Here is a 25,596-nt window from a genome sequence, read left to right on the forward strand (position 1 = left end):
TGGCGTGGAACCCATCGGCCCGTGGGCGTACAGGATGAGCGTAGAGATAATAAAACGTGTGTCACGACGCGGTGGAATCAGGCGCTCGTCAACTTTTAGGCTTACGGAGTTACTGTTATATCCATAAATCCTATTCATTCGCCTAGCTGTTGATGAAAAAAACACACCAATACCCATCTGTCTGAATAAAAGCCTAGATACTTGCGATTGGACTGAGGGAGGTGGGGATCGTTTGGTGTCATAGGTAAAAATAGCGAGAAAATGGTCGCCAAAGTGTGGTAATTTCCCAGGCCTTTGTGTCCTTTTTGGAAACTGATCTAATTGCCTAACGGGAAGAAAAATGTCAATTTCTCCCAGTTCATTATTTTGACGAGCACCTGATTTCACTACGATGCGACACAGTTGCCCTGTCTTAAAACACACGGTGCAGGATTCTGTACGGTCAAGCATTTCAGGTTACCGGAAAATAATATTGTTTGTTTGCTTGTTTGTTTGGTTGAATAAAGAGCTGCATATCGACGCAATAATCTAGCCTCTGCGTTTGTTGCCAATTTTTTTTTGTCCAGAAGTTGCCAAAAGTTGCCCTCAAAAAAGGGCAAAAGGTTGCTATAAAAGTTGCCAATAATTTTCAAGCTTTCATCTCTCTGTGAAGACGTGTAGCAATTTGTGGATAGAGATAACTTAATCTAAAGCACCAGAATTTCTTGTGCTCTGTTTTAAGCCCCCGGGAGAGTAAAGAAATAGGACCTACCAGTGACGCCCTCCAACCATCTGCTAGAAACTTTTTATTTTTACTATATTCTGTTGTCTTGAAATAGTGTTGCTTATTGTATCACAAATGTATGTTTTCTTTAAATATTTTGTCTATATTGTGTTTTCTTGAAAAATCTGGAAACTTCTTAGATCACGATATCTGGTTGGCGAGAGAAACTTTAGTTCGTATAATCCCAGGCAGAGGCGGCTTGAGTCAGCCTTGGCTCAAGTTGTCAGTTTCTGCAGTCGTGACTTATTTTGTTACTATTTGGCTATTTAATTTATGGATATTAGAGGACGGAAACACCCACCCACCCATACCCCCCAACCCACCATACCCCCTCCACACTTACACACACACACACACACACACACACACTCACACACACACACACACACTCACACGCTGTTTTTGTTCGTCCTACTACCCCTGCGCTTTTGAAGATGGCCTTGACTTCACAAACTGGTCAGTTGACGGTGACTGTGTGTCCGGAGATGGCTGATGAGGCACATCCGGTCTCAGATTGTTCGCCCTCGGTGTAGGGGGCACGGCTGTTCTGTCCCCGTGGTTTTATGCACCCCGCATAATTTAGCAAAATTTGATCATTTTTTTCATTATTTCTGATTATTTTCTTTTATCATTCTTTGTTAAAAATCAACAGAATCGCATAATTTCTCATTTTTGGGCTCAGTTTGCATAATTTCAGAATTTTTCTTGTATAAAACGACGGGGACAAATTTAAACTGACCACTCTTCTCCGACAACAGATGGTCCTCTTGGACAGGTTCAACTGTACTTCGTCCTTTTTTACTCAGTTAAACTTCTTTCATACGTTGATTCCCCAGACAGGCTGTTGGACTTGTGGTGGAGGCACGTGAGGCCTCTGAGTGACCCTCTCGAGTAGATTTAATATTACAAGCGACGACAATGGCATATTGTTGAGCCTCTTTGACTGACCACACACAGATCAGGATCTGTTCATAGCCCGAGTGGGCGAGATATTTCTCGACGACCTGACGTTCATGACACGGGGAACTTTGGAGGGAAATGACTAAACTTCTCTTCTGGGGGTTTTCCTTAACCCTATCCGTACGCCCTGGGGTCATTTTGTACCCTCGGGGTTGTATTCTTCACATTTTAGAATACTTCTAGTGCGAAGATCTCTTTGAAACGTTCAGTATTTCTCAAAAAATCATTTTGACAAATTTCTGTGCAAAGCGTACGGATCGGATTAAAGAGTAAATTTCCTGTTTGGAAAGTGGTGGCACAGAGTGGTGCAACTGCAACGTCGTATGGATACGATAGTAAAACACGACGTACGGATAGGGTTAAGTAATATAAGCTAAGTATGGGTTAATTAAGAATTAGACTACGATGAGTCAATTTGTTGACTGTTATTAAAAAGTGCTCTCAGTAGCGTCATGATACGAGGACATTTTTAGGGAAGTGACTTCCTTTTAGGTTGTTTTTCTTTAACGTGAGATACGCTAATTATACATGTGTAGTTTAATTACAAGAATTACGGTATGCGTGAATTTATTATTATCTTTTAAGAAAAAGTAACTGTCTGTGGCGAACTTTTTGGATTTTTTGGCCATGTTACGAGGACAGACGTTTTCCTAAGAAAATATTGGAAATTAAACCTCAAACTTGACACACAAATTTATTATCTTTGATTAGGGGAGGGGATTTTTTTATATCATTAAAAAAAAATAAAAAAAATCAGCCGTATTGAATCTATCACGGGATTACAGTGTGTTTCCGAAAAAAAACCCAGTACAGTGACTCAGGAATATTTTAAAAGGAAGTGTGTAGCCGCTCGTCAAGAACAGCATACACAGTGGGGTAATCGCTCGTCCAACATACATAATAAATGATGACGCCAAACGCACGTTTCAGTCTTCTTCCGGGGATCACGTGTCAATAAAGTATCTCACCACCCAAGATTGAAAAATACCATGATGGGACAATAGGCCTCATTTCCGGTCTAACTGGCTCCCCTTGGAAACAGTAACCAGCGCGTATAAACAAACAACAGGAAAGCAAGAGCACGCTGTTCAACTCAGTACTTTGATATTTTCATATGTTAGACGCTGTTTTGCCTTGTCTTTGTCCATGTAAACTGTTTGGAAATTATTTTAACTGGCTTTTGTTCACACTTTGAATATATAGTGGGTTGAAAATAAAAAACCCCGAAACCACAGAGTAGAGACCCTCTCTTGAATTAGAGCCTAAAGGTTGGATTTGGATACAAAATAATTCAATCCCAGTTGAATGTGGTAGAGGGAATTGTTTCGCCTGATGTTAAGCTTTTAGTTTAGTTTAGTTTTAGTAAGGTTTTACGGCCCTCGCAACTGCATAAGGGGTGGATGTCAACAGATAAGTCCAAACGGGGAATCCGGCTTACTCTGCTCACCTCTCTAGCCTGAACAGCACAAAGTCTAAGTCTAACACATTTACAATTCTACTGTGCATTAGAACATGTTAATATCCCCCTTTTGGGAATGGCCAAAAGACAACTTCAGAAATTGACTCCTCTTGCGGTTAGAGACAAGACTCAACAAATGCCCTTACGATTACGAGTATGAGAACTATGGTGTCTCTATTTTGTCCACCCCTTTGACTGAAGCCAAAAGTTCAGCTGATTAAAACCTGTAAATTCTTTGCCATATGGACAGACCGAAGTGCTAGAACCCAAATGGCCGTTGGATCGGAAAAGTAAAAAAGTAAAGTAAGCCACAAGTTCTGAGGAATATCATGTGAAAACGTTTGAGCTTCCAGTTCCCGGTATGCCTTTAGTATACTCTAGTCTCTAGTAAAGACCTTATTGATGATACACACCACTGTACACAGACAGTAAAGTAGGGAAACGACAGAAGAAAAAAAACAACAAAACAATCACTCATTAGTACACAGCATTTTTTTCTTTATTCTTTTGCCGGGAAAATGAAGTGAGCACAAATATATATGCAATAAATGAAGAACACAGGTCAAAAAATATTTCTACCTTCAACATAACGTACTAACATTACACGTATAACAACTGTTCACCCGACCCCACTCTCCCTTTCAAAACAAAACTACCCACATTTCCAACTCCCTATTTTCAACAGAGTCAACAATGTTTTTTTGTAAGTAGAACACAAATGACCCAAAACACAACTATCAAAAGACAGTTCTCTCTCTCTCCAGAAAACCGTCCTCAAAAAACCCAAAAGTGCAATAATATTTTGTAATGTTGCTACTACTGGCCCTGGTAAAAACATGCCGTTCTGTCTCACAAAGAAAAGTTCTTTCCAGAACATCTCTGCTCCTTCTCTTTACATACAAGACGCAGTCAAACCTGCCATTATAGCAACCTGTCCAAGACAATCACATGTACAACTGACCACTTCATCTGTACAACTGACCACTTCATCTGTACAACTGACCACTTCATCTGTACAGCTGACCACTTCATCTCTTGTGTTTTTAAAAATATCATGACACTGTCAATGAGTCCACCTATCTACGACAACCACTTTTCCTCTAGACAACTTCGACTCTATAATCAATCCCTCATAACAAACAGTATCAAACAAGCCATAATAAAAGCGTTACTGTTACCACCAACTGTCCTGAGAACAGTTTTCTAAATTCTCACATAGAGTGGTGTTCCATCAGGTAATCTCACGTAGAGGAGTGACCCTTCTCGTACTATAAATAAATGTTATCACCAGCTTCTCCGAGAACGTTATTCTAAATAACCTCACACACAAAAGAGTGACTCATTTTGAAATATATAAACGTTGCCACCAGCTTTTCGGAGAACGTTTTTCTAAAAAACCTCACACACAAAAGAGTGACTCATTTTGAAATATATAAACGTTACCACCAGCGTTTCGGAGAACGTTTTTTCTAAATAACCTCCAACAGACAGAGGAGCGAACCGTCTCGCAGCGTACGGTCTCGGCAGACGGTGCAATAAAACTAGCACTAGTACGACAAACACAATCATCAAGTCTCTCTGCCGGGCTTGGACTTGTTGGGCCCCGGCGGGTTCTTCATGGCTCCCATCCTGGTCGGGTCTTGTGAGGGGTAGTGGACGGCGCGGCCGTGGCCTGGAGGGGGACCACCGGGGCCACCGTGCGGGGGCTGCTGTTGTTGTTGCTGTTGCGGAGGGGGCATGCCTGGTGGGGGCCTCATGGGCAGGACTCCGGGCGGGGGTGGGGGCATTCGCATTCCTGTGGGGGTGGGGGGGAGGGCAAACGAAGGAAAATGTGTGTGTGTCACAACCATGTTTTGTTTGAGTACAGGAAGTACATCAATAATAAATAATAATATATTATTATATATATAATAAATTTAAATTAATTTTTTTTTAAAACGATCCCAGAAGGGCACTTTGGTTTACAATGGTAAACACACATAAATATATATAATTATAAATACATGAACACATAAATAATTATAAATACATACATAAATAAAAATACACAATATTACACCAATGCAGAAGAATTTCACAACATTGCCAATGCTGGTCGCCACTGTGCACCGCCCAGTTTTTTTTGCTCCAGGGTTTTCGTGTCTTGCTCAAGGACACACCCCAGTGACCACCCATCCGATCCCTGTGTCACCGCCACTTGGTCAAAAAGTAAGACACACAGACAGAAACAACAGAGGAAAAGTAAACAAGCAGGACTTAACAGTGGCGCTCTCCAACTTTAACCACCAGCTTGTCATTTTTCGTAAGAGTTTTACGGCACTTGCAACACAATAAGGTCATATAAGTGCCGAAGATTAGAGGTGTTACAAGAGAGTAACAAACACAAAAAAGGAGGGGGGAGATCAGGACGACAGATGTTTCATATGAAAGAAGGAGCAAACCACACCAGAGCACCCTCCAACTCTAAATCACCAGTTTGTCACGCATGACCAGCCGCGGGGGTTTGTTTGAGTAAAGGGAATCACATTATCCACACCATAATGAGTGCAGGCGAAAAGTAAGACAGAAAGACAGAAACAAAGAGATGGAAAGAAAGAAAAAAAGTAGGACAGAAAGACAGAAATACAGAGGGTAAGAAAAAGAAAAGTGGGACTGAAGAAGTAAACCACCTAAATGATCTGAATTGAGAGGAGTAATGTCAAGCAAGTGTCGGTGAAATGGGGATCAGATGGGTGGTCACTGGAGTGTGTCTTTGAGCAAGAAACGACAACCCTAGCTCAAAATAGAGGACGCTGCACAGTGGCGACTGACAGTGGCATGGTTGTTAAATGTTCTGTATTTGTGTAACAGTGTGTATTTATGTATGTACGTATTCATAATTATGTATTGATGTATGAATATGTATGTTTGCCATTGTAAACCAAAGTGCCCCTCTGAGACAAATAAAAGTGTAATTATTTTTTAAAATATTTTATAGGAGGGTAAAACATTAACAAAATAAGCACACCATGGATCCATTAGAACAACTCGCAAGCACACAATGGATCCATTAGAACAACTCGCAAGCACATAATGGATCCATTAGAACAAATCGCAAGCACACAATGGATCCATTAGAACAACTCGCAACTTCAATGCACAAGACATGAGTGGTTTTTGTCTCATTTTCTCATAAGGCGAATCTTTTGGTAAGAACTGTTCCAAAAAGGATCTTTTTCTAAATGCTTCAAAGTAGAAAAATAAAGTAGAAAAAGCAGGATACTGTGTGGCTCAATGAGTTACAGTAAAAAAAAATATATATAAATTAGTGCTTGGCAACAGCTCTGGTGTGGTTTGCTCCTTCTTTCCCCATCAAACATCTATCATCCTTATAATTGCTTTCCCCTTTTTTTTCCCTTCTTTGTTATTTCCTCAAGTAACACCTCTTATCTTCCCCTGAGAACTATTTAGTCCAAAGCGCACTCTACAGATAAGTACACTTTGGACAAATAAATAGTCCTGAGGTGACATAATCTTTGGCACCTATAAGACCTCATTGTGCAGCAAGTGCCGTGTAAAATTCTCACACCCCCCCCCCCCCTAAAATAGGGGGGGGGGGAGGAGAGAATGAAAAATAAAAAAATTAAAAAACCCACTTTGGAATAGACCACCCAGCCAAATTCACTTCAAGTACAGACAAAGAAGTAAGACACACATACCGGGTGGAGGCGGTCCTCTGGGCATGCCAAAGGGCATGGGTGGTGGAGGGCCCCTCATCATGGGAGGGAAGCCCCGTGGGCCGCCTGGAGGACCCCCTGGTGGGCCGTTTGGTGGGCCGCCGGGCGGGCCACGCATGGGTCCTCGGGGCGGGAGGCCAAACGGCTGAGGGGGTGGGACTCCGGGGCCGGCCAGGTTGAAGTAGTTGTTGGTCAGCTCTTCTGGCGGCATCGGCAGTGCTGGGGGGAGATGGGAGGACATATTAATAGGTAGCGTAAACAGCCATTTAGAGACAAATTTGATCAAATTTTAAACAGCTACCATTTTCTTTAAAATTGACGGAGAGGTTAAAGAATGGGTACCGAATTTCTCAGGAGATATAGGCCTTTCATATGGAACAGATACATTTGACATACGGCAACTTGGAAAATTCACTTTCTGGTACCTAATATTAGTATGATCAGTTTACTGAGCGTGTGAAGAGTTTTGTGAGTGTGGGGTTGTTGGTTTTTTTTGTTTGTTTGTGTGTGTGTGTGTGTGTGTGTGTGTGGTGTGTATGTTACTGTGTGATTTTTAACAAATTGGGGAGAAAAAAAACAGCCAAATTTTAGAAGAATTTTAGGTAGTCCACCCTGTGATTCGCCATTAAACAAAAGCATACTCCAAACACAAATGAAATTTGTTGTAAAGAAAAGATGGAAAACATCCAGCACCGACATCAGAGCGAAAACTGGTTGATTTTAATTAGTTTTATTTTTAACTTTAGTCTGTTTTAGTTCATACTATTGTTTTTTAAAAAAAGTTTTATTTAAACAAGTTTTCTCGTGCGCAACCTGAAACACTATTTCAATTTGACACCTCCCCCCCCCCACCCAACTGAATTGGAGTAAAGCAGTCTGCTGCCTGCCCACTATGTGACTACCACTCAGAGACAGTGGAACATCGTCTGTTCTTCTGTAGAAAACTAACCGATCTGGGGGAATGTTTTCTTCCCAAGCTACCCCACACACCCAACTGCCTCTACTCCTCAAGACAACAATTAGGACAGACAGTCAGCTATTACAGAATGGCATCATGCAGAACAGTTAATGCTCAGATGCTACTGGATCGCTAACAAAAACAACAACATCCGGCGGTGGCATCTCTTTGGGGAGGATCCAGGAAGGTTGGACTGCCTCACCCGCTAACCAAGAGAGGCAGTGGCCCTGGCGAAGAGCACGCTCTTCGGGACTCCAAACATTTTGAACGGATAGGCTACCACACACACACACACACACAACAACAACGACACCCCCCCCCCCCCCCTTGAAAACACCTGAAATCAAGCAGGCAAAGCAAACCGGAGAACGTACCTTGAGGCAAGCCAGGTACAGGCTCCAGGGCAGGCTGGGGCGGACCCTCGCCCTTCTTCACCGCCAGCGTCTGCTGTCCCTGGGAGCGACCCCACTTGATGTTCAGCCGCCGGCCACACAGGATGAGCTTGTTGAACGCCTTCTCCGCGGCCGCTTCCGCCGACGCCCGGTTGGTGAACTGCACAAACGCACACTGCTGTTTCGCCACGTTGACGGAACGAATCTCACCGAACTGGTAAAAATAATCCCTGTGGAGGACAAAAAAACCCCGCACCCACACACAAATTAAAATCCCATCAACTTCAACAAAGACAGAGAAACTTGACTAACAAAGAACACACTTATTCTAGAGCAAAATACAGTAAAAAATTGTCCCAAGACAGCCCTCACCGTGGAGGAGAAAAGGGGCTGTCCTGGACAAGTGGATGTCTTGGAACTCACCTTCATAATGAAGGGGAAAAAAATTTTAAAAGGGGGGGGGGGTGAAGAGGGAAGTGGTCCTTTGTAGAGGTGATTGTCTTTTGACATGTGGCTATTTGAGAAGGTTTGACTATACATGATACAAAGTGAAGAAATAAAGAAGTACCCACAATTTTTTGAAAACTCACTCAAATGCTGACTGCTCCAGCACAGCCAGCAAAGGCTGAAAAGGATGCAGCATCCCAGCAGACAGGTGAGACACTCAAGAGAATTTACAACTTCCCACCGTGAAAAGTGAACTAAGATACTTTGTTTTAGTAAGAGTTTTACAGCACTTACAACACAATCAGGTCATGTAAGTGCCGAAGATCAGAGGTGTTACAAGGGAGTAACAAACAAAAAAAATAAGGAGAGATCAGGACGACAGATGTTTCATACGAAAGAAGGAGCAAACCACACCAGAGCACCCGCCAACCACATACTTTGCATGCCAGAGACCAGAGCATTAACATTATACCATAGAATAGATGCTGGTAAATGGAAGGGGTGAACAGAATTGTTTCTAAAGATGAAGAGAAAAAAAAGCTGAACTTCTCAGAAAGAAAAATCATGATAATAAATTATACCCCCCCCCCCCCCCCCCCCCCCCCCCCCCCTTTCAGTCTGAATCACCACAAATCTGAACACAACTAACCTCAACTCTGTTTCCCCGACTTTGTCCCCCAGATTTCCCACATAGAGGGTGGTGACTGTCTTGTCTTCCGGAGGCTCCAGCTTGGGCATGCTGCTGTAACGACTGAGAAGTTTGTCCGCTACCGGGTCATTCATTCCGTAAAATCTGTCCTTGATGTTCTGATCTGCCAAGGGGTCGTCTGGGTCTGTCGGCTTTTCGTGCCTGGAGGAAAAATAAACAATACACATCAGCCATATATATATGCAGTAATATACTTTTTTCTCTTTGCTAAACATTTTTGAATACAAAGTCACTACTCCACAACACAAAAGCATTGAAAAAAAGAACCCCTAAAATAAATCAAAAGACAAAATATCATTTACGACCCTTTAACAGGGTTTCTAAGGTACCATTGAACATTTAGCAAATGGTAGTAGGTCTACTGTTCTTTTGTTAAAAAAAACAAACCACCTAATGAACAATTGACTAACAAAATCTTATCCTTGAGAATGTCTTCTTACGTTGGACTTTCATGCTCAGCTTCATAAAAAAACCCTCCTGCCTTCACATCTTCACATCAAATCAGTTCACCTGTCGACTCAAGCTCTAAGAAAGATTTCCCTTTCCGCCTTGTTCCAAACACATGCACGCACACATATCCCAGAAACAGGGATGCCAAATGATTTGGGGAAAAAAAAACCTGAAAATGAGCGGAGCATCATATCTCACCTAACACGTACTTTGTAAAATCTTTAAATGAGCAAATAAAAACATTTCTCTTACCATTCCCCTTTCTTTTGTAAGTGTATGGAAAAACCAGAAAAAGCAGAAAAAAACTGCAGAAACTGCGTACCTGTAAGGACATTCCTGGCCACGCCGACACTCTCCTTTCACCCAAAACGAGCAGATGTGAGGCCGATTTCTCTTGTAGTAAGGAGTTGTTCTTGCCAGTTTGAGCAACATGTCGCTAGGAGTCTGTGCCTTCCCCGCCAAAGCTCCCACAGGCGAGATACCGTCACTGTTTGCTATCTGAAAAAAGTATTAGTTTCAGTAAAAGTTTTATGGCACTTGCAACACAAGTCACGTAAATGCTGAAGATTGGAGGTGTACAAGAGAGTAACAAACACAAAAAAGGAGGGAAGATAAGGACATTAGATGTTAGATAAGAAAGAAGGAGCAAACCACACCAAAGCACCCACCAACCATCCGCTATCTGAAAAAGGAACATGAAACAGATATTCACAACGGTCCAGCATCATGACTCTAGCCAAGAAAGGGGTCCCAAAAAATACATTAAATACATCGCCAAAAATGAAAATTCTGCATTGACATACAATTCTCTAGGAATAAACATTTTCAACAATTCAAATCGATGCAGTTTAAAATCATGAACCGCCAAGCTAGCTAAACTGCCTACCTCTCTTTCCATATTCTGTGTGTAGTACTCTTTATTAACGTCGGATTTGGGCATGTTATCCTGGAGCTTCAAAGCAGCATCTCGAACCTGGACAGGCAAACCTGAAATTGCATAGAAGCATTTCTCATGAAATGTGCACACAGTAAGACATTTTCCCAAAAAATAAGCTACAAGGGTAGGGGATGGGTGGGGTGGGGGGGAAAGAAGATCTTTTCACCTCTACTGACCTCTGCGGCTCATCCAAAGAGGCCAGAACACTACGTACAAATACACTTTCATCAAGGAAAGCTCAGAATATTCCTCAAAAAAAGGTATAATTTTTAAAATTAAAAAACCCAAAAAAAAAACCCAACCCCCCTCCCCCTAAAAAAACAAACAAAAAACCCCATCAAACTTCCTTGCGTAGAAGGCAGAAGTTGGACCTATAAAATATGAGTTTGATTCCTGGTTCTGTCAAACAGGACGCCACACCCTTAACTTAAATTAAAAAGTACTTTATCTATTTGCCTTGGTTTCTCAAGCTGCAAAAAAGATACTTGGCAAATCAACACAGACAAAATTTGGCAAAAATACTGGTGTGCGCTTAGCCAATGGGCAAAGTGTAGTACGCCTCCAGGGGGGGCTGAAGTAGTACACCGGAAAGAGCAGGCCAGCCAAAAGAGTAATTGTTTAGTTTTAGTAAGAGTTTTACGGCACTTGCAACACAATAAGGTCATATAAGTGCCCAGGATTTGAGGTGTTACAAGAGAGGTAACAAACACAAAATAGAAGGAGGGGAGAAAAGGACGACAGATGTTTGATAGGAAAAAAGAGCACACCACACTAGAGCACTCACCAACCACCCTCAAAAGAGTAATTGAGAAGACCTGTGAACATTTAGGGAGACAAAATACTACACACAAGCATTTCAACTTTCACAATTCAAGAGTCTACAAAAACAAAAATATCAGTTAATAGCAAATGAGTTTTTCCAGGGTTGGATTATGATATGTCAGCCAGAGATGATGTTAGTTTTAGTACGGTTTTACGGCGCTCACAACTGCATAAGGTCATATGAACGCCAAGGGGTGGATGTCAACAGAGAAGTACAAACAGCAAGAGGTGAGGTAGGAGCAACACTTGGTCAACACAGTTAAAGACTTTCAGTGCGATACTCGAGGCAGTGTGGTGAAATCCGGCGCTCGTCAAAACAATGAAATTGGAGAAACTGGCATTTTTCTGCCAGTTTGGCAATTTTTATCGAATTTTTTTTTTTTTTTTTGCCGAACACCAATGTTGTTCAATAAGGAACACATTTCTGGGGGGATTTTACTGGAAAAATGTTGATTAAAGTCATAAAAATGTATGTTTTCAGTTTCCACGGACTCTAAAGCTAAGGAGAAAACTAAATTTTTGGCAGCCATTTTCTCACTAACCTTTTTTTAAAAATCTGAAACCAGGTGACCCCCACCTCCTTCATTTGCAAATTTCTCGATTTGTATTCAAGACAAATGGATATTTTTCTCATCCAAAGCAAGACAGATGATCAAGCTTTAAGACGAGCGCCTGATTCCACCACATCGGGACACATATATTCTCAATCAACTTATATATTTAAAAAAACAAGCGCCAACTCTCAATGTCACGTAACGACAAACTCAAACATACCATATTCAAGGTCCAAGAGACACGTCTGACAAACGTTTTTCATTTTGCTACACGTCTGGCATACTTCCGTCTTCTTGAATCTCATCCTGGCTCCAGGGCACCATTTGAATACAGTGAATGGTCGGGCACAGATCTTGCATTCTTTGCCATATTTTTCTTTCATCTGATGACAGAATTGAATTCAATGATAGTTTACATGTACTTTTTTTACTTGCAAAAACTTAAATTCACATTTAATTTACACTTGTATTTATTAAGATGTGTGTATATAATCTGTGAGCATGACTTAAATACGACCACTGAAATAGATGTGACAAAACAAATTTGTTAAATTACTATCCAGTATAATTTTTTTTTTAAATTAAAAAAATCAAAGTCTGATAGAACTTTAAAAAGCTTCAATTTTTCTCCCCCCCCCCCCCTACATTTCCAATGGTAAGTTATTAGACAATTCTGTAATTATTTTTAAAAAATAGGCCTACGATATAAACCGTTTTTGATAAAAGTAAAATAATTGTCACTGACAAAAAAAAACTTACCATCCGAATGTATGGATTGTCACCGAGACACGTCTGACAGAGTATAGGGAATTCCTGAAAAAAAAAGATAGCAACCATTATATTTAGCATGACAGAACAAAATAAAACATGATAATTATATATGTGTAGTAAACAAATAGCCTATGTGTACCTTTCTGACATCAAAATCAAAAGAACATTCTGAGCGAAAAAAAGGAAGGACTTCTGTAACGAGTGACTACCCCAACAAACACAATAAAGAAGAGACCAAACCCTAACCTAAACCCTAATCATAACCCTACCCCTCTCCCCTGACTCCTCTGTTCTACTCTGTCTCATAGTGGTCGCTCGTTACGGAAGTCCTCCTGAAAAAAAAAAAACCCTCTCTGCCAGGTGGCCAGGTTTACAGCAGTCTGGAGACAATATACGCCTTGAAATGACTACAGTGTCAGTGAAGTGAGTAGGATCCCTGGACTTCCAGGACTAGTCTAGTCACAATTAGTATATATATCGCATTATAGGCCTAGGCCTAGACCTAGATCTATTTACCTCAGGCTACCTAATTTTTTAGAAAATTAGTAGACACCTAAAAAAATAAGTATAGATCTAGATTTTTTTTAAATGCGGACAGACAAGTGCACTCTATACAAACTATAAACTATAGAGGCCCAGAATAAGCCTTATGGTATTGAACTGGATCCAGCTAAAAGAAAGCAGACTAGATCTAGATTAGATAGATCTACAGTCTAAAGTACAGTGTAGGCCTACAGACTAACTGTTGCTGTACTGAGTAGGCTACTGAGACTGTGATAGCACTGTAGATTCTGTGCTAGTGCTAGGCATAGGCATCAAAATGGAAAGCAAATATACATATCTGATCCGGTAAAAACTTTGCGTTTGCCAAACTTTGGGCCTACTTTCAGACCGGTAAGATCGAACTTTGGCGGATCGAACACCGAACGAAGCTGGAACTACTTTTGAGTCTTGCTCAGTGCTTCCACCAGCTGAAGCTGAAAAGTAAGGAAAATTCTGCTGCGGCCAGCAGGGTCCAGGGACAGCGGCCCAGTAGGGGATTCCGCACACGGCCTGCACCAACGCGCATTTGCAGAAAGCTCTAATCAAAATTCTGAAATTTGCTTCCAAATTTTTGTCCTCTGGTGTTGCCTTCGCCCCCCCCCCCCGAGTGTATCTTTAAAAAAATAAAATAATCCCCTCCCCTATTCCGTAGTCCTATACTTCACAACGCAGAAACTCCAACTAAAGACGGTCTTAGCTCACACGATGCCTCATTTATTTATGATGCGAAAGCGCGCAGGTTCAGTGACCGGTCACGATGCCAGCCAGACAATCTAAAAATTGGACGACGCTTGTATTTTCGTTTCTTTCTTTCCCACACGTGACAGCACAGGGACGAGTCCGAGTGTTGATTAAATTTTATTTGCACGGCAACACAGCGTTTACACTGTACAACCTGCATGTCACAAATGTTGCGTTATCAGACTACCGCTGGCAAACGGCGGTAACGAAAGCGAAAGTAGATCTTGATTTTCCCGATCGAGCATCTGTGTCACATACACTTCCGCCTGCCGCCATAGCCGCCTGTTCGCGTGAAACATACTCACCGACAGGGAAAAGGTGAACGAATATAATATCACAATCGCGACCGGCAAAAATGAAGTTACTGACCTTATCGGACTTGGTTTTCAAATATTCCATTTCCGCCACACTGATACTATTTTGGCAAAAGATGGGACTGAGATAAAATTAGGTTTCCTCGCCCAAGCTGAATCTCGTATTTTTCGCATTCCAGGATGCATATTTTTTCATGAAAAGTCGTATTCGCGTATTTTCGCCAAAAAATCGTACTAAAATATGTAAAATCGTACTGGTAGGCATCTCTGCTAGATCTAGGCCTACTACTAGTCTAGGCTAGATCTACAGTCAAACTGGCCCTGACGGCCACCTCTACAATTGGTCACTTTCCATTCCCCCCATTATGTTTTTTCTATATTTAACTGTGTATAACGGGCACCTGTCCAACGCGGCCGCCATATTTCAACACACAACCCCTATCACACCTGTCTTAGACGGCCACCTTTGACTCCATAACGTTTTGTCACATAAAGTTTGCATTGGCCTCTGGCGTTGTGAGTTGTGGGCGAGCCGTCATAATTCAATCACCTGTCGTTGTTTTTAAAGGTAGTCCCTCCAACCGATCATGTTGCGTAGGCCCCTCCCACTATTGACCGTTCATTAGCTACCAATTTAATTTTCAGCTGCTGGTGAGGTTGCGTGTGATCCCTTATAACCCATAAGCCCCGCCCAGAACTCATACACAAATCGTAAGTGAGATAAGTGGTCACTGTTTACCCAGTCTGTAACAAAGTAACAAAAAGGACGTCAACATGAACTTGTGACTTGTGACTTGTGACAGAAGCGTCGCTCGTTCTCCGACTCCGAGTGGTGGCAACCCAAGGACCCATGTGTTTGTTTTAATATGGCACTCGGTCTTCCTCGTCTGAAAATTTGGTTGTATTGTCACCCTTAAAACCAGCAACAAAATAAAAATTACAGACAAAATACAAACCAACAACAACAACAATGACAATGCTGCTACTTTCGATTGGGACCTCAGATGGGAATGAGAATGGTTTGTTTTCTTTCATCTTGATCAGTCCTGCCTAAGACAGCCACCTGTGTTATACTGCCACTTTTCTCCTTGACAATGTGTGGCCGTCTTACACAGGTTTGACTGTACTACAAATTGTTATTGCACTGGAGTTGGAGTTAGGGAAAGTCACTGCTTGGTTATCGATATTTGGATAGATTGGTCAATCTCTAGAACAGGACGTTCAGCTTCTTCTCAAAATTAAGAAAAAGAACAGATCAACTAAAAACAAATTATCTGTTGTTATTTTCAAACTCAGAGTGACATAGGAAGGTAAACTAGATAAACTCACAGCATCTTCCCAATTTTGTCTGTTGTACGTGTTTGCTCCCTTAGACGTCGCCATTTTGTCAAAATTGTCAATGGAATAGATAGACAGACAGAGATTGTGGAGAAACGTCTCTTCCTTTAAGCCAGGGTCGTTCAATGTTGTGATGTTAAAAATGCTTGAATATTTTCAAAGCTTGTTTACATTTTCAATAAATCAATGTACTATGAATAACATACTAATTATAAATAATTATGGTATTTTAAGTAAAGCTAGGTGGATGGAAAATAACATTTCACAGTTTCAGTGACAATTTTTACTTCCTCATTTGACATAGGCTAGGCCAACTGGCATATTACCAATTTACATGAATATTTCCTGTTCCGCCTTACGTGGAGTAATCTGCCCTTGGCTATGAATTTACTTTTCCTTTCGAATTCTACTGACTGCTGATTTAGATCTAGGGCCTAGATCTAGATCTAGTATTATACTAAGTATACTGATAGTAGCAGATCGTACCCAGACTTATCTTGTGACCTAGATATGCATCTATTAAACCGAAATTGAAAGGAATGATTTTTACTTTGTTCCTTGAATACGAATCAACTTCAACAAGCAGTAGGATTTCCAAGTGTAACCTCTAATCGGAGAGGCAGTGTCCCTCTCTTCTTCCACTTGCTGCGCTGTGTGTGTAGGCCTACTGTACTGTACTCTACTTGATCTAATGTAATGAACTGTTGTCCCGTTGACTATTCAGAATTCAGGGTTTCCTCAGCTGTGTGTTAGTGACATTTAGATCTAGTGTCTCGGTTTTGGTTTCAGTTAGATCCGCAGCCTTTTGCCTAAACTTTGACAAATTAAAACAAGAAGTGAATTTATAACCCACATTGATTCAAGTTTTGAGGTGGTTCGTGAATTAATTTGAACATTAGATTAGAGATTCTGAATTCTGTTGCTATTTGCGACATCATAAACTTTAAAATTCTGCTGGCCAAAGGAATGTGTCATGTTCCAGTAGGCTTTTCTCTGATTGCCACTGCGTCTTTTGACTTAATTGAAAATAAAAATAAAAAACGCTGACTAGATCTAGATTCTAGATCTAGATCTAGATCTATCAAGAATAGAGTACATGACAATGGAACAATCTGTTGGGTCGCATAAACGGCACAGCACAGAGTCAGCAAGTCCGGCTCTCAAGACGTCTCCGTTATATCGATTTGAAAAAAGTTTTCCGTACTTCCGAGAGCCAGGAGAGATTGGAACCTTTAGCCTCGACGCTGACAGGCAGTTTCACAATGACAAGCGGCAGTTGAAAAGTTATTTTCCTCCAAAAGATCCTGGACATTGCAGGTTTGATCTGAAACATGGCTATGAGATTATGATACACAAAGATGAGAGCGTGAAAGAGTACTTACATACTCTTCTTCAGTGGATTATGGAGAGCAGAGACAGATTTGTGGTGAAGAAAACTCCGTCAAAGGGCAGTTGCAGTTCTGGAATGACAGAGGATGCTGTGAAAACAAAATCGTCAGATGATCTAAAATTCCAAAGGTTTGTCAGTTTTCAGAGATATTTCAATGTTACTGGCTAATGATGTTGAAACGATCTCTTTGTTTTTCACTAGTTGTTTTTTTAAGATAAAAGATAGAAGGCAGTCTTAAAAGTGTCATTATACAGATAAAAACTCTAGATCTAGATCTAGATTAGAAATGTATAGATCTATATAGAGCTGATATTTAAAAAATGTAGATTCCATTATATTCTATGCCATGATGTACTAGCCTTTTCTCGAAAAGCTGTTACTAAAATAATGGAGATCGTCCCCTCTGCATTGTTTTTATATATATTTAAATTTTGGTGCCTATATATATTATATAATATATATAATATATGAACCATATTTCAATAAAATGTAAGTTCAAATGCTGCTATATTTCATGCATAATAACCTGTAAACATGTTCATCCCAAAAGGATTTGTTAATTTAATGTTTGTCATCTTAATACACAATGTTAAGATCATGTTATCTTACCTAATGCTATGGGTGGGGGCTCTCGTGGCCTAGAGGTTGAGGTGTTGGCCTCTCATACAAAAGTCCCGGGTTCGAATCCGGGTAGCGACCGAAAAATTTTCTTCTCTAAAATAGTCTCCTTTCACCTTCTTTCCTGCTCTCTAGCTATGTTCTGTTGTCTGCTTTCATTTCCACTTTCTGCCTCCACCCCGTCACCTCCTTTGCCCCTCCCCCCCTCTGGGCTCCTGACTCTTTCTGCAGCCTTTCTACTGCTACTCCTTGGCTCCTCCTTACTGCTGTCTTTCTGCATCACCCCTGATCTTCTGGTAGGAAAGATCTACACCTAGCCTTCTCGGACAAGGGCGAAAAATCTCGGAGAGCCCGTGTGCAAGTTGCGCATGTTAAAGATCCCTTGGTGGTCTAAAATCGATAAGAGTAGGCTTCGGCTGCCACCCGGGCAAAATTCTAAATTTCCTACCAACTGAAAATATTAGGTGTGTCCCGTGCGCTCATATGACCTTATGCAGAGTTGCGAGCGCCGTAAAACACTTTCCAAGAAAAAAAAAATACTATGGGTACCCCCCCAAGATATTTTCAAATTTTGTGTAGGCCCTATTAAATTAGCAAATGTTTGTGTAGTCTATCGACAGATTTTGTTTGCTGGAGGGGCTTGCTCACCAAGCTGCTGTGCGTGCCATATGAAAAAAGAGATGGTCTTATGCTGGCTGTCATCAAGTTTCGAGGGACATACTACATGTGCGAATTCGAAACGGAGTCAAAGAAACTAGAGAAACAGCAGACCACGCCACGACAGGAGCAGATGTGTGCTTGGGGTTTCAAATTTGAGCAGTATGTTGTTGCAGGTAATTACAATGTCTTCACATAAAGGAGTTTGGTATCATAAAACCATTTTTTTCCCTCTCGAACAAGTAATTTGTTGTACAAGACAATGTATATTTTATTACAACCCAGGGATGTAGTGAACACTCCAAAATTGAGAGGGTTTTTTTTTTGGGGGGGGGGGGGGGGGGGTAATAGATGGATTCACTCTTTCCCCAGCAGGAGTGTGCAACCCCTCTGATCATGGAATGGAATAGCATCAAATATGATATATATGATGATTAACATCTGTCTAAGCTCATAGATGCTCATGTGTTAAATTTACTTTTGTACACTGGTGGTATGGTCTTTCTCTTCCTCCTTGTTCTTCCTTTCTTAGTCTTTACTCCACTTCAGTGTCCTGTTTGATTCATGAGGGCTATTAGAACAGTACAAAATTGTACGTAATCAAAAAGAAGAGTAGAATTCAATCATTTTTTGTGCATGTCTTATCTGGGCAAATCATGTGAGTTTTAAAAACAAGATTTTATCTTTTTATCTTAGCATGATAGCTGATGATGGTAAATGTTTGCGGTTGATGTTTTTGAGATAGGTTTTATGAAAGATGTACTTCAGGCAGCAGCTTTTTGTAATGATTGCTAGATCAGATATGTTTTTTTGGTCCTTTTCTTTCTTTGTATTTTCCTACTTTGCTCATAATAGTCATAATGATGTAGCGTTAGGATACACTTTTTTCAGGTTTTTTTAACCTTTTATGATACAATTGCTCATGATTTTACATCTCCAATTACAGACAAATCAAGTGAAAGACCAGACACTTCAAAACCCGTCAACACTAATGAAGGTTTTTGTACTATTGTACGATCTCGGCTTGAGTCCCATTCATTAGGTTAGCTTCATTTTTTTACTTTGACTTTTGACATTCTGTTACAACATGTGCTTTCTGGTTGTTGTTGTTGTTGTTGTTGTTATTGTTGTTATTGGCACATTCTAAAATTGATATAAGCTAGACCCCAGTAATGCCAATGTACCCACACCTTGATATAAGAATTAAGACATTTTACACATCTTACAATGCCTATTATCTACATTTACACATCTACATGATGGAACTAACTTCCTTTTTAAAACTGGGTGAAAACAGCAGTGTAAGGAGTGCAACTTACAGATTGCTGCCTCTGAGATCTGAGGGCGAGATCCAGGTCAGGAAGAAGACACATTGTTATATGGCATTGCTTTGACGAAGTTGGTTGGTTTGGACCAGAGAATGGCATAACAATTGAACCTGTCCAAGAGGGAATTGCAAGGGAGCCAGAAAAAAAAATGTTTTAGACATTTTCTGTCTTGGACAGGGGAAAAGAGAATAAGTAGAAGGAGGAGGAGGGAGGGGGAAGGGAGGTGTGTTCCTGAGTGCCAACCCATAAGTGATGTGATCAAGGGTCGCCTATATATAGTTGGCAAGCAGTAGTAGTGAAAACTACACTTCCAGAGTGCTATCCTTGTCTCTCTGTGCTGAGAATGGCATGCATCAGTCTTACTTATAATAAATATCCATGGTCACCAGTTCTTTTATCTTATTATAGGACCATTGATAGACCAATTAAAAACAGAAATGATTGAACCTATCTTTCCCACTCTAAGCCCCCACCCATTGATGTAATAAGCACAATCAACCAATACTACCCCCCTACCTTGCATGTTATAATGACTCAGATTATGTGAAATACATTAAGTAAATGTATGGAGTACTGTCTCTCACTCTAACTTCTTCTTAATCTTGTTACTGTTTTCTTTGGGCAAAAACCTCAGCTTTTTAAATGACTTGTCTGTGTCTAGTACAGGTTTAAACTTTTTATCTGTAGAAAGACAAATAGATTCTTATTTTTAATTTTTGGTTTTTATCTTTTCAGTTTTTGGTGCAGAAGTAGATTGTGAAGACCCTTGGCGGAAACAAGGCAATAAATACGTTGAGCTGAAAACCTCTCGGCTCATTGATACCCAAAGGCAACATGAAAATTTTTGCAGGTGAATAGTTTTCTATTAAGCTCTGTTGTATTGTTGAGAAACAGAATCAAGCCATTGTGACTCTGCTTTCATCAATGAGTAAGAAATTACTTTTTTGTGGCAATGGGCATCAACAAGTACTAGATCTGCGACAGACATCGGCCGTAATGGTTCTTTATTCATACCTTTGCATAGATGGTAAAAAAAAAGCAACATTATCATGATCTGTCTCCATCACCCAGCTGTTTAGGCTCTTCAAGTGATACAATTGTACAATTGTCCTTGGAGCACCAACAGTTGGTCGCTTTTAAGCACAAGGGGGCTATCCCTAAAAATGCTGTTTTGAGAAAATCAAAGTTTAAGTTCTTGGGCTCTTGTCCAGTTTCTTTAAAAGACCAGGAGAGTTTTCTCTATAACCTAACAAATATCAATTAAACCAAACTTCTCTTATAGGTAGGGCAATGCCCACTTTTGTTGTAGGTCAAGATTTCTTGAAACCCCCGTAATCTGAGTTAGCCCTCTTGTCCTTAAGATCGACCATTTGTAAGTTAGATTATGTAGCAGGAAAAGGGCTCAAAATATTATGGTTTTTTTCCCTCCTGTCAGATTCAAATTGATCAAGTGGTGGGCCCAGAGTTTTCTGGTGGGGATTCCTGTTGTCATCTGTGGTTTCCGTGACGACAATGGAGTCGTTCATTGCCTGCAGAACTATCCCGTGAAGGAAATGCCAGCCTTAACGAAAGTATGTCGGCTTTACTTTTCTGTTATAAAAGTAGTAAATGTAAAATATAACACCCCCCCCCCCCCACACACACACATTCTCATTACGTCATGCACAGTTATGCTGTTAGGGTATACATGTGGCGTCGGTGGCCTAGTAGTTAGGCTCTCGGACTAGCAACCGTAAGGTCGGTGGGAATGGGTACCCAGCTATAGACAGCGAAAGATCTTGTCAGTTTGTTATTGTTTGAGCGCTTAATCAGCTGCTTGCACTGTATGCTTCCCAGGAAGCTGAGAATGTTTCGGAGTGTTCTATGGTCTGCTGGGGTGATAATATAGTATAAAGTGCATAGAGCTTGCTGTTGAGCGGAGATACGCTCTATACAAATGCTATTTATTATTTTTATTATTACATATATCTTTACAGCTCTCAAGGTGTAAAGTGTCCGTTTACTAGCTGTTAATTATACTCAAGGTCTGGGTTCAATTTGCCCTAGTAACAGTAATTACTAATAATATAGAATGTAGAATGCCCTTTTTGTTTACACACTAAAATACACATGAAATTGCTTATATAATCATTAAGTGTGTTACAAAGCACTTTGTGTTATGTTCTTTTGAAATTTGCAGTAGGCCTACTTTCAAATTCTTAAAAGATGATCATAATTTGCAATTGTCAAATTCGTTAACAATCTGTATGACATTGTTTATGATACTCTCTGTAAATAATTGTCAGTTACTTAACATTATATCAGAACTATTTTTTTGTTATTGTCAGAACTATTTACCCTTCTAACTGAGACTTTTCCTTTTTCTCTCGCCAGGATTCTATACGCCAACCGTGGAAACCAAATGTCTGTTTTAACTTTCTCAAAGATTTCCTGGACTTTGTCAAATCAAATATCACTGAAGACAATGAAAGGTATTTTACTTTGTGTTGTGAGTTCACTTTTTTCAAGTTACAGTTTTTGTAAAATCTAAAAACATTGGTGAGGTATGCTACCACAATCAGTTACATTGACTTTTAGGAAAATATATATAAAATTTACAGGTGGATTTTGTACAATTTGTAATTATGAAAAAATAAAAGACATTATACTTGAAGAAAATGGCATCGATTGAAAATCTGCAAATTTGACCCCAATGTCTATTTTCAGCTAATATCTCCATTCAGGGATTGCGAGAAGTAACTCATTTTGTCTGCATGCCTTACATTTGTTTTTTTCTGTTATTGACAATTTCTCAGAACAGAAGTCATTATTATTTTATCTCTGGATTATTCTGTGATTCTTTTGTGCATAATGTAATACAGATGTCGTGGGACCCACCTCGCTTAATTACACGCTCACAACTTGACAACACGGATTACTCGAGAGAAGTTCTTGGTCCAGGTTGTTTTCTCAGGTGTATCAATAGTGTTGTTATGCTCTGTTATTACTGTTAACAGTGTAAACTATGTTTTTCTAGTTTTAGTAGAGTTTTTACTGCACTCACAACTGCAAAAGGTCATATGAGCGCCAATGTAAACTATGTATTTAATTTAGCAGTGCACCGTCTATTTCCGTCTGTCTTGTTTTTTCACAATTTCAATATGATCTTTGCTGAAAATGTCACTGTAGTAGTAGATGCCTGTCACGGAATGCGCAAGGGTAAAGGTTGGATCCGAGTTTTCCTCTTCTATGGATGGACACATCCTTTGAAAAAAAAGTTGCATTCTACAAGAGCTGAAGAATTCAACTGGTTTTAGTTAGTCCAGTTTTAAAATTAATCTTTTTGTTATGTTTGCTGCTAAACTTTGATAACTTGATTGCAAAATATATTATATACCGGTAATAATCATACAAGTATGATGAAATGAAGAATCGTTTCTCTCGCTCTCAAACTACTGTCTACAGAAATTCAATAAATAACAGAATTTCTTTTGATTCGATATTTTTCTGACCATCATCATCACATTTTTCTTTATGGTCTTTACTGATTGTGAGTGTACAGTGAGTGAGCACTAGAGACATGATGGGTCCATTGTTACAAATGTATTTTTATATGATATGATAACTGTTTACAGAATATATATGTGTGTCCTATCTTTTATTTTTTATTTTGATATTTATTTCTACATTACTTTTAGACTATGTCCTTTTCACCCATGATGACAGGTGTGCCCATGTTTTCCGCTGGGGGCCGGGAAAAGACATGACTTACGAGAGGCGGGACAATGACGAAGAATTCAACTTCCTACCGCAATGGTTCGTCTCATGGGATGCATGGGACAAGCCGGTGTTAGCCGACGCCTGATTGGTCCTCCCCGGAGGACTCGGCAAGCCTTGGGGGAGTCTACTGGCTCAAAAAAGCAGTACAAATATTGTAATTGGTCGCTTAAAAGCACAAGGGGGCTATCCCGAAAAATGCTGTTTTGAGAAAATCGAAGGTTAAGTTTTTGCCCTTTGTTCAGTTTCTTTAAAGGACCAGGAGAGTTTTCTCTTTTACCAAACAAATATACACACCAATGAAACCAAACTTCTCTTATAGGTAGGGCAATGCCCACTTTTGGTAAAAAAGGGGTGAAAATTAGTCAAATGAGTGAGAAGGGGAGAAAAAGAGAGAGAGGTCAAGATTTTTGGAAACCCCCCAAAATCTGGGTTAGCTCTCTTGTCCTTAAAAGCGACTAATTTTGACCCATACAGTCGAACCTGTGTGAAATGATCAGCCATCAAGGAGAAAAGTGATCTTCCAAGACAAACATAATTTAAAAATTCCAAGGCGGGAAATGGTCGTTTGTGCAGGTGATTGTCTTGGATATGTGGTTGTGAGAGCATGATCAACTGTATTTTGTTACAGTTACAGTACATGTACAGGATAATTTTGCACTGTGTTTGTCCGTACTGTTACTGTTAGTGAGGGTGGAAATGAGTCAAATGAGTGAGAAGGGGAGAAAAGGAGAGAGAAGGAGGGTGAGAGAGAGAGAAGAAGGAGAGAAATAGAGAGAGAGGAAGAGTGAGAGAGAAAAATAGAGAGAGATGTCAATGAGATGCTATTTTATGCTGTGAAAGGATAGTTAATTTCTTCCAATGGAAGATTGATAATGATAAGGTACCATATGTCTTTTCTTGTCTCTCTATGGAGATGGAGAACATGCACACATCACGTACATACATAGTAAATGTATCTTTCACTGTGTTTGTCCACCTTCCAGAACAGAGAACCTGAACATTTTATTCCCCTCCCTGTCCAGACGGGTGCTCTGGTGTGGTTTGCTCCAGTGACTAAGTGAGCAGTGAGTTTAGACTCGAGTAATGTCAAGCAAGTGTCGGTGACACGGGGATCAGATGGGTGGTCACTGGGGTGTGTCCTTGAGCAAGACACGACAACCCTAGCTCAAAATACAGGGTGCTGCACGGTGGCAACCGACAGTGGCATGGTTGTAAACTGTTCTGTATTTTTGTAAAAGTAAAGTTGTTCCCGCATCCGATCCGGACATTGGGGATTGCCTTGTTAGTGAGACAACTTCCTGGGCCTTCGGCATATTGTGGTAGGGTGACCAGTTCTTTTCCACGCAGCCTTTACTTCCCCAACTCAAAGTCAGGTACCCATTACTGCTGGGTGGGCAGGAGGGGGCGAAAAAAATGCGTGTCCGAACCAGGGCTCGAACCTGGACTATCCGCTTCGCACTAACCGCTCCGCCACCACACCCTCCTGTATTTGTGTAATATTGTATATTCATGTATGTATTTATGTATGTGCACGTATTGATAATTAAATGTATTTATGTATGCATATGTATGTTTGTCATTTTAAACCAAAGTGCCCTTCTGGGACAAATGGAAGTGTAATTTATGTTGGGTTTTTTTTTTTATTCTTTCCTATCCAACATCTATCATCCTTATCTCCCCTCTTTCTTTTTTTGTGTTTGTTACTCTCTTGTAACACCTCTAATCTTCGGCACTTATATGACCTTATTGTGTTGCAAGTGCCGTAAAATGCTTACTTTAAAAAAATCCCTGTCCAGAGGAATTAGCCTACCGACACCTTTTTTCACTTCATTCCATGAACTTAAATAATAATAATATCATCGGCCAACTGTTCAAATGTACAAGGTGGGTGGTTGGTGGGTGCTCTGGTGTGGTTTGCTTTTTCTTTCCTATCAAACATCTATCATCCTTATCTCCCCTCCTTTTTTATT

General features: G+C 40.4%; 2 protein-coding genes across 3 annotated transcripts in view; one reads left to right on the forward strand and one right to left on the reverse strand.

Annotated features, from left to right (window-relative positions):
• Positions 1-3,658: 3,658 nt before the first annotated feature.
• LOC101860692 (pre-mRNA-splicing factor RBM22) lies at positions 3,659-15,972 on the reverse strand. The gene is made up of 9 exons (XM_005108447.3): positions 15,866-15,972; positions 12,927-12,980; positions 12,388-12,550; positions 10,741-10,841; positions 10,177-10,352; positions 9,345-9,545; positions 8,231-8,478; positions 6,881-7,117; positions 3,659-4,977 (listed from the first exon to the last, which is right to left on the reverse strand). The coding sequence occupies exons 1-9, from the start codon at positions 15,917-15,919 to the stop codon at positions 4,751-4,753; spliced, it is 1,461 nt and encodes a 486-aa protein (XP_005108504.1). The 5' UTR covers positions 15,920-15,972; the 3' UTR covers positions 3,659-4,750.
• Positions 15,973-16,262: 290 nt separating this feature from the next.
• The window catches only part of LOC101860927 (decapping and exoribonuclease protein), a 10,366-nt gene continuing 1,032 nt past the window's right edge, over positions 16,263-25,596 (forward strand). The window contains exons 1-7 of one of the 2 annotated variants that reach the window (XM_005108448.3): positions 16,263-17,392; positions 18,492-18,715; positions 19,486-19,581; positions 20,603-20,717; positions 21,303-21,438; positions 22,241-22,338; positions 23,573-23,866. In XM_005108448.3, coding sequence (XP_005108505.1) covers positions 16,971-17,392; positions 18,492-18,715; positions 19,486-19,581; positions 20,603-20,717; positions 21,303-21,438; positions 22,241-22,338; positions 23,573-23,711 — 1,230 coding nt within the window. In that variant the 5' untranslated portion in view covers positions 16,263-16,970 and the 3' untranslated portion in view covers positions 23,712-23,866. Of the gene's footprint in view, positions 17,393-18,491; positions 18,716-19,485; positions 19,582-20,602; positions 20,718-21,302; positions 21,439-22,240; positions 22,339-23,572; positions 23,867-25,596 lie in introns of those variants that run through there. The other variant, XM_035972433.1, reaches the window with a different exon arrangement.

This window comes from Aplysia californica, unplaced genomic scaffold, assembly GCF_000002075.1.
Source record: "Aplysia californica isolate F4 #8 unplaced genomic scaffold, AplCal3.0 scaffold00691, whole genome shotgun sequence".
NCBI lineage: Eukaryota > Metazoa > Mollusca > Gastropoda > Aplysiida > Aplysiidae > Aplysia > Aplysia californica.

Bases quoted from the DNA above. Each gene is read 5' to 3' on its own strand.
- LOC101860692 (XM_005108447.3), bottom strand. From the start codon at position 15,919: ATGGCGACGTCTAAGGGAGCAAACACGTACAACAGACAAAATTGGGAA. The intron at 8,479-9,344 runs GTTAGTTGTGTT...TGTCCTCCACAG, and splicing joins GTCGGGGAAACAGAGTTGAG to GGATTATTTTTACCAGTTCG. The intron at 7,118-8,230 runs GTACGTTCTCCG...ATCTCCCCCCAG, and splicing joins TGTACCTGGCTTGCCTCAAG to CACTGCCGATGCCGCCAGAA.